Raw genomic sequence first — 8,901 nt, forward strand, 5'->3', positions numbered from 1 at the left:
ATATGAATCTTTGGTTCAGAAAACGGACAAACACCCAGTGAATGTAACTTATCCAAATGTTTTTCTTGTTGAATATGCTTTATAATACATCTAAAATAATATTTGATGATATCTGTAGTCAAATTCTTCAAAAATAAGATTTTAGAATTTCCCCCATGGAATTACCCATTTTCAATTCTTTAAAATGTTTATATTTTCTACACGTTTGATTCCTTTGTTGCCCAGCGAAGAAAATTCACATTTGTTTATAGCCCAAAAAAGTTGGGACACAATAAAGTAACTGTAAATTGTCAGCCCTAGGGTTGGCCTCTAAAGGGGGGATATACTACTACAGCCTGCCTCGTGGCATCATGGGAACAGACTTCAGCAGTAGACAATGATGGAATTGACAATGGGGCCACACAAAAGGCCACCCTTGGGAGAGCCTGTGTGTCCCTCAGCATGCTGGGAAAAAAGAGAGTAACAGGAACAGATGTTGTTGAGTAACAGATGCCTTCTGGCCAGAGTTCCGGCACTACCAGCCAGACCTCCAAAGGCTCGATCTGGAAAGAAACAGATTATCTATAGCGTTTAAGAAAAGCTAGCTTTTTATATTGTCTTTCATATAAATTGGTTAGGATCGAGGGGATGTAGACTTAACAGAAAACCTTGAAATTGGTCAGCAGCAAAATGTATTACTTGCTTTAATATGGGATAAAACCAAACCTAAAACAAAGAAGATATTTAAAAGTATTTTGATAAGAATAAATATGCTTGTTTTACCCCCCTATACCTTTTGGTCAAATAGTCAACTGTAGGACAACAAGTTGGCTTGTAGCCGTAAGACTTTATTTGGAGAAAGAAATGTTTCAAATGTTTCAAATCATGTTTTAAAATTCAATAAAGTAATTGATGTAAAAGTACATGTAATTTTTCATAAAAAGTTATATCATGCCTTTTAGCTTTTCCATACATAAAACATGTGGTATACATAGCATGATTGGTTCTTTATAAAATGACTTATTTTCTATTACATATTTGACTTGCAATTATATTCAAATTTGCAGAAAAAATAACCATTTATCATCCCCTTCACAAAAAAAAAGCGAAATAAAAAAGGCTAAACAAATTACATCATTACAATAATGGGATGCGTTCTTCTGACATGGCTTTAAGCACACATAATACAGTACTGTACACAGGTCCACCTCAGACAAAATGTACTAGAACCATTTGAGTTGCTGAGGATATAACAATCTCTGGAACAGCCTAATCACCTATTTGTTCACAAGGGTTGGCCTGAACTATATGCAGCACAGATTTAACTGATCTATAAATCATGTCAACTTCCTATTAACAGGGCTTAAACAGATTTCCATTATTGAGATGAGTGAATCAGCAGAACAGTGCGTAGCTCAAGGAGATCATCATGATCAAGCAGAATGTTTCCTCATTGTGGGGGGACATTTTATGTTAAAGTTTATAGTGAGAACCAGAAGGGATCTTAAAGGGGTTTTGCTGGTCTCACTGGCTCAGTTGGCCTTTATGTCTAGTAGTCTATATACTGCATATCTAAAATCACCTTTAAGGTGGGAAGTTGGAAACAAAAAACAAAACATTTTATGTTCTCCATGATATACATTGGTAATCTTAGGGCAAATATATTTTTCTAAGGGCAAATATCTAGGGTAGGACAACATATAAAATTGAATTAAATTACACAATGTGCAAAAATGTATTGTGCATAGCGATCATTGTCAAATTGTAATAAATATTAATGTGGTAATCAAATCCACTCTGGGTGATTGTATTTCCTCATGATTTATTTAGTTACAATAAAAACATTTGAAAGTATTAAATGAAGTCGTTGGAGAAAAATGTTATAGTTCTCAGCAACAAACCTTCCCATTCATTGGCAAGTGCCCCAAAAGCACACATAATAACCACACATACACATGGATTAAAAAGCCTGATAAAAGTACAGATTTTCTCATTTATCCCAAAAAGTGTCAGTTATAGTAGAAAGATCCTTTTTTACTTTTTAAATTCATTACCTTGTTGTTTTCGTCTTCATCAATAAATCACAAATGAGCGACAAATAAACTCATTTCGACAATGTAAAGGAATTTATGTCTATTTTTCTTTAGTAAGGTTTTAAAAGGAAGGGATTTCATGTAGCTTTAGTTCCCACCTGTTTTGCTGTTTGATGTAGCTATTAAACGTGTGTAGCATAATACCTGTCTTTGGACTGCCGAGTTATTCTTTGAGGCATGTAAAACATGCTGAAACGTTTGTCACATTTCAAAATAAAAGTTGTGTCCTTAATTCATTTATTGTCTCTTCCTGTTTAGAGGTATATGATCCTGGGTCGTCCAGTGCATCCTGCATATAATAGTGTTCCTATGTCATCTTGATGTATTACGGTTACTCTCATTGATTAATTCGCTCTCTTCTTCATCACCCTGCACTCTTTTTCTAGCCGTGGCTTGTTCTCCTTGTTTGCTTTCTCTCCCCCTCCCCCTTTTCTGTCTCTCTCTTTCTCACCCCTCCTACATTTCCTCCCTTCAATCTCCTGCAATTAGTCTCCAACAGCTTTCTGCATCTCTCTCCCTTTTCCTCTCCCTTTCTTCCCCAATCCCAAACCAATTGTCTTCCCTTTTTTCCATCATTGGCAACTCCCTCTTGCATATCTGCAAGGGCTTCATGTGTAAGAAATATGGCACAAACTCCATCCAGGCTCCGATAGGTCTAGATGGAGCATCCACCATGTTGCTCATACCTAGCAATCCTCTCAGATCAGAAAAGGGCTCCTCGATAGGGGTGACAGATCAGTTTGGGATTGGGCCATCCTCCCCCTCGCTTTCCTTCTAGGAGGGTGGCCTGTGACTGGGCATGTTGGCCATGGTGCCGCCCATCCCAGGTGAGCCGCGCATGCCCGAGGGCCCTGCCAGGGCTGGAGGGCTGTGTTTGGGGGTCTGCTGGAGGCCCTGTCCCTGCCCTTGGCCCTGGGTGGCCCCGTGGTGGGCGTGTTGCAGTGCGTGGCGCTCCAGCAGGGTGCGGTGGGTGAAGGCCCGGTGGCACACGGTGCACTGGAAGGTGCGCTCGGCCCGGTGCGTGCGCATGTGCACGTTGAGTGAGCTCTTCTGTGTGAAGCGCTTGCCGCACACGGAGCACTGGAAGGCGCGCACGCCCGTGTGCACCACCATGTGCTTGAGGAGGTAGTCGCGCAGGGAGAAAGAGCGCCAGCAGATACTGCACTGATGAGGCTTTTGACCTGAGGCACACACAACAGAAAATAGGATATGTTAGTATGAAATGGGTATCAGAGTAGGACTATCTGTTATGTGGAGTTTTAACATGCGTATACAACGATCATAAACAGTAAATGTTTTAAAGGAAGTGATAGTAACTAGTATATATAGAAAGTGGTGGCCTACCGGAGTGTATGAACATGTGCTTGCTGTAGTTCTTCCTGGAACGTAACGATTTCCCACAGTGAGTGCAGTCGAATGACGTCTCAGATCCCTGGGAGGAAGGGGAGGGGCCTGGCGTTCCACAGGTTGACAAAACAGGGGTCATTGGTGCCGGAGCCTGTTGGCTGGGCTCCGTTCCTGCCATGCTGTCAATCACCATCGGCCCGCCCACAAAGAATGAGGCTGATGGCTGTGATTGGCTGACTGGGTACTGAAAAAGTAGCTGAAAGGGAAACAGGAATTGAAATAACCAACGGCTTTCATGATTAAAGTTTACGAATTGTTGCAATGACTATTTTAAAACGATGTTTCCGTTTGTAACTGACCTGGTTGTTGATGGACTGTGTGGAGGTAGGGGGAGACAGTGGCTTGTTTCCTCCTCCTCTGGGGTTGAAGGACATGGCCTGAGCCGTCTCATTCTGGGGCCAGAAAGCCTCGGGGGAGAAAACTCCAGGCTCATCATAGAACACACCCTCCTGTAAGACAGAGAGGCAAAATTCACTTATGAGTATTACCTAGCTTAATTAACCCTAACACATAACCTTGAAAAGTCCCTAAAACTGTGATAATGATGAAAGAATGAGTATAGAGACTTTTATCCAAAGCAATTTACAGAGTCAGTACATGCAGGTTTTGAACCCACAACCGTGGTGTTTTTTGCCAGCACCATGCTCCAACAACAAGTTGCTGTCTAGGACAAGACAAGACTCACCTGGCCGAAGGTTGCCATGGATACCTGTGTGCCCTCCTGCCCTTCAACTCGTCTTCCCTCCTCCAAGCCGAAGACCCCTCCATCCGGCTCCTGCACTCCTTCAGCCTTCACCACCACTTCCTCTCCTACAAGAACCTAAGAGAAGGTAAAGAACAATATAGAGTCAATTACATTTTACATTTTACATTTTAGTCATTTAGCAGACGCTCTTATCCAGAGCGACTTACAGTTAGTGAATACATTTTTTTTATTTTTATACTGGCCCCCCGTGGGAATCGAACCCACAACCCTGGCGTTGCAAACGCCATGCTCTATCAACTGAGCTACATCCCTGCCGGCCATTCCCTCCCCTATCCTGGACGACGCTGGGCCAATTGTGCGCCGCCCATGAGTCTCCCGGTCGCGGCCGAGTCTAAAATTGGTGCTTCAAACTGTGGTGTATGGTCAGGAATTTGAAGACAGTAAAAATACTATTATAAACTGGGTCGTTCGAGCCCTGAATGCTGATTGGCTGAAAGCCGTGGTATATCAGACCGTATACCATGGGTATGACAAAAAAACAATTGTTTACTGTTCTAATTATGTTGGAAACCAGTTTATAATAGCAATAAGGCACCTTGGGGGTTTGTAGTACATGGCCAATATACCACGGCTAAGGGGTGTATCCAGGCACTACGTGTTACGTCGTGCATAATAACAGCCCTTAGCTCTGGAATATTGGCCATATCCCACACCCACTTATTGCTTAAATATCAAAGTACTATTTAGAACCTTAAAGGGTTTGAAGAACCCTTTTTGATTCCTGGGTTACATGTACTACATTGAATCCAAAAGGGTTCTACCTGGAACCAAAAAGGGTTCTGCTATTGGGACAGCCGAAGAACCCTTTTGGAACCATTTTTTAGACAGAATTGGCTTAGGGACAATGTAACAACAACTAAAAAGAGGTGCTAGCTGGCGCCCCATCCAATACTTTAAAAAATGTATTTTACCCCCTTTTTCGTCATATCCAATTGGTAGACATCTTGTCCCATCGCTGCAACTCCCGTACGGACTCGGGAGAGGCAAAGGTCGAGAGCCGTGCGTCCTCCGAAACACAACCCCGCCAAGCCGCATTGCTTCTTGACACAATGCACGCTTAACCCGGAAGCCAGCCGCACCAATGTGTCGGAGGAAACACTGTACACCTGGCGACCGTGTCAGCGTGCATGCGCCCGGCCCGCCACAGGAGTCGCTAGAGCGCGATGGGACAAGGACAACCCGGCCGGCCCCAGACGACGCTGGGCCAATTGTGCGTCGCCTCATGGGTCTCCCGGTCGCGGCCGGCTGCGACACAGCCCGGTATCGAACCAGGATCTGTAGTAACGCAGCTAGCACTGCGATGTGGTGCCTTAGACCACTGTGCCACTCGGTAGGCCCTGCTCCATTCAATAATTAACATGTTTAATGACCCATAGAAGGGGTGTTCACTGTTTAATCAGTCCATGGAACATTAACTAGGAGGATAGCCTAATTAAAGATTTCTGGACAGCAACTTCCTTTCAATTATGTTTATTGCTGACACATTCAGATCTATAGCTTAATTCCCAGCAATGACACAATGAGGGTAATTGCCGTCTAGAAGTCCTGCTTTATTCACATTAGAATGTCTGGCTGCATATCTGCCTGCCTTATAACTGTAACCATGGGGATCTTACCTGAAGCCTGAGCGGCTGCCTCTGCTTGCGGCTGTGTCCTCCTGCCCCTCTGTCCCTGTCCACGTCTCTCCCTCTGTGATGTCCATCCATCTCCTCCTCCTCGCAGTATCTGTCCATCCCCACGAGCTCCTCCGAGAGGTCTGCCGCGTTGCTGCGGATACGGTCCTGGCCAATGCTGTCCACGCTGCTGACACCAGAGCTGCAGCCGACCGAGAGATTTCCTGAGCTTCCAGCATTGGCGCCGTTAGCGGTCGCCGCTAGCAGGTCCCTCAGCTTGTACCTCACGTCCTGAGTGCAACTTGAGTTCTTCATTAGGACTCCGCCGGCCCCTGAGCTCAGCCCGTCGGCCCCACACAGGGCCCCGGGGCTGCCCATGTCAGCTAGAGCCATCAGCCCCACCTGGTTAGCCTGCTCCAGGGCGCCTCCTGGGCCGCTCTCGCTAACATTAACGCTCAAGTTAGCTCCGCCCAGGCCTGTGACCATGTTGCTCGCCCCGCAGTCCCCCAAGGCGAAGTTCGAGAAGCTCTGGTAACCCCCACCAACGCTGACTCTGCCACCACCACCAATACAACCACTACCGCTCTCCCTCCCTTTACCCCCTCCCCGCTCCTCCTGCTTGGGCAGGACCCCACCTGTCATCCCCCCTCCTCCTCCACCGCAACCTCCACTTGCTGCGGCCGCCGCCGCAGCAGCCACCTTCCTCTGGGATATGATCTGGGTGCACTCGTCAATGACTGTCTTAATCTGCAGGATGCTGGCGGCGGTGAGGATGCAGAGGGCCTGCGACTGCACCACCACCAGCGAGCCGCTGTACATAAAGTCCACCAGCTGCTTCACCGTCTCAGCGGGGACAAGCGGCGGCACCGAGATCTCCGAGTGGCCAAGCAGCAGCTTGTCCTGGAAGAAAGGGCTGCCAGCGGCCAGCACGCAGGCATGGGCACGCAGCGAGGCATCGTGGATGCGCACCGTCACGTCGCAGAAGAGGCCCTCACGCCGCTGCGTCCGTAAAGCCTCCAGAACAGACTGGCTGGAGTTGTGCAGGTGGATGTAGTGCACAGTCTCTGTGCCCGCAGCCATGGCCTGAGGATGAGGGACGAGGTGGTGCCGGGAGAGTGCCTGTCGGTTCTGAGTCAGCTTGAAGGGGAGGGAAGGCAGGGAGGGAAGGGGGTACGGAGCATGGGCCACTGTGGGGCTGGGTGCCTCCCCTTAAACCCTCATGGGAATGCTTAGAGGTTGTATCCACTGTGTCTGCAGGTATTCTAGGATGTGTGAGGTTACCTGAGCGATGCACCTGCTTTGGTCGAGTGGGTTTCCTTGGCAGTCTGTCACCTCAAGCTCTCAGTCAACCCCGCTGGAAGCAAAGATAAAATGATGTATTCAACAGTTTTTTATGTGCTGTAACATAATATAACTGATCTAGCTAAATCCTTACAATATTCTGTTTCTATCCCACAGGTACAAAATGACATTTAATAGCAAATAAATAGCAGGTGGCTGTTTGTACTAAATGACCACAGGTAACATGCCTGATTGACCATGACAAGTGATTTATAAGGGCGGGAATAAGTGGGCCCGTGGGACAGACAACAGCGCATGCTAATAATTTTTTTGAAGAATTATCTGCATAGCTAGCTAGCTAAAGCCCTTGTTGTGTGGTTGAGTGACAGTGGAATGAGCGGTACGTGTTAATTGCAATAATGTCGATGATATAAATGCAATGCATCATGATATTATATTTCGTAGGACATAGCTATGTCAATAGGCCTATTTCAGACAAAAATATATATGCAACCAGACAGACAAATTACTTAAATTGTCACAGTAAATGCTACCATATGCTAGCTAGCTAATGTTATGTATGTTGACATTGTCCTTTACGAATTCAGTCTCGTGCGCACACAAACATCTTCGGTGTGCATTTGCATGAACAACTACAAGCATGTGGTTTGTAGAAAATTTATTGACATTACAATAAATTATAACCAAAGCTGACACCTACCACGGGCAATTAGCATGGCTAACTTGACTAGCTGGCCACTGGATGAAAATGGCAAGCTAGCTAGCTTCCTGGCTAGCACAGCCTTCTTGCAGAGGTCTTCGACCTATTTCGTCTATTCTACCTTATTTACATATCTGCAGTGTGCAGCGATAATAATAAGCGTGTTATTTTCAGATATTAATATGCATGCCTTTCTGTAAACAAATAGCTAACAGCTAGAATTAGCGCGCATCCCTCTAATATTTTACTGCAAGCACAGTGCCAGTGGCTGCACAGACTTTGTGCAGAATCAAACAGATCTGGATGCATATGGATTGGTTAGCTACATGTAATGCATAATTGTAACGCTTTAGCTCAGCGATTCTCGACTGGTGGGTCGCGACCGAGGTTTTGAATGGTTCGCGAGTGTCTGAGTAAACAATTAATATGATTATTATGATTATTATTTTATTATTTTAAAATGAAAAATACTCGAGTCTGAAACTAAACTACTAAAACCAAACCAGGTAGAAAGTGTGTAGAAATTATAATGAACCTATATATATGTTTTAATAATTTAACCTCAATCACAGTATTTTCAATATAGAGTTATTAGCAGCGCTATTTAGCGGACTTGGTTGATTTAGTGGTCTCAAACCAGTGAGCTTAACATTATTGACAATGAAAAAGGTGGGACTTGTTCCCAGGTGAAATTGGTACATTTACTATCAGTATAGCATTAAAAATAGTTTTCCAGATTGCATTTTGGCAACAAAATACATTTGCGATGCGAATATTGGATCGCAACTGAGACAACCTGGTTCAATTTGGGTCCCAAGGCAAAACCATTCGAGAACCACTGCTTTAGCTAATCTAAATTTTATATGGAATTTTAAATACCATGTCTAACTTGAATGAATTCTGCTTTTTCTTTGGTGATAGACAACAAGGAAAAACCCTTGAGTTGAAGAATTATGTCTATTTAGGTTTAAAATAGCCCATCCATCTTTGGAGGTGTCTTTTGTCATGTCTTGAAGGCTATAGTAGAATCGGCTCCACCTG

General features: G+C 45.0%; 1 protein-coding gene across 1 annotated transcript; it reads right to left on the minus strand.

Annotated features, from left to right (window-relative positions):
- Window positions 1–808: 808 nt before the first annotated feature.
- LOC311113672 (uncharacterized protein) lies at window positions 809–8,145 on the minus strand. The gene is made up of 6 exons (XM_084156955.1): window positions 7,861–8,145; window positions 5,862–7,212; window positions 4,165–4,299; window positions 3,779–3,928; window positions 3,417–3,675; window positions 809–3,253 (listed from the first exon to the last, which is right to left on the minus strand). Exons 2-6 carry the CDS (start codon window positions 6,936–6,938, stop codon window positions 2,847–2,849), a joined length of 2,028 nt encoding a protein of 675 aa, XP_084013081.1. The 5' UTR covers window positions 6,939–7,212; window positions 7,861–8,145; the 3' UTR covers window positions 809–2,846.
- Between the last annotated feature and the right edge of the window lie 756 nt (window positions 8,146–8,901).

This window comes from Coregonus lavaretus, assembly GCF_964263955.1.
Source record: "Coregonus lavaretus genome assembly, chromosome: 40".
Classification (NCBI taxonomy): Eukaryota; Metazoa; Chordata; class Actinopteri; order Salmoniformes; family Salmonidae; genus Coregonus; species Coregonus lavaretus.

What these genes read in the sequence shown, in the direction of transcription:
- LOC311113672 (XM_084156955.1), bottom strand. Translation starts at nt 6,938, where the DNA reads ATGGCTGCGGGCACAGAGACTGTGCACTACATCCACCTGCACAACTCC. An exon ending in GGCAGCCGCTCAGGCTTCAG is followed by an intron (nt 4,300 to 5,861) that starts GTAAGATCCCCA and finishes ACCTTCTCTTAG; the next exon opens with GTTCTTGTAGGAGAGGAAGT. An exon ending in GCACATGTTCATACACTCCG is followed by an intron (nt 3,254 to 3,416) that starts GTAGGCCACCAC and finishes TGTGTGCCTCAG; the next exon opens with GTCAAAAGCCTCATCAGTGC.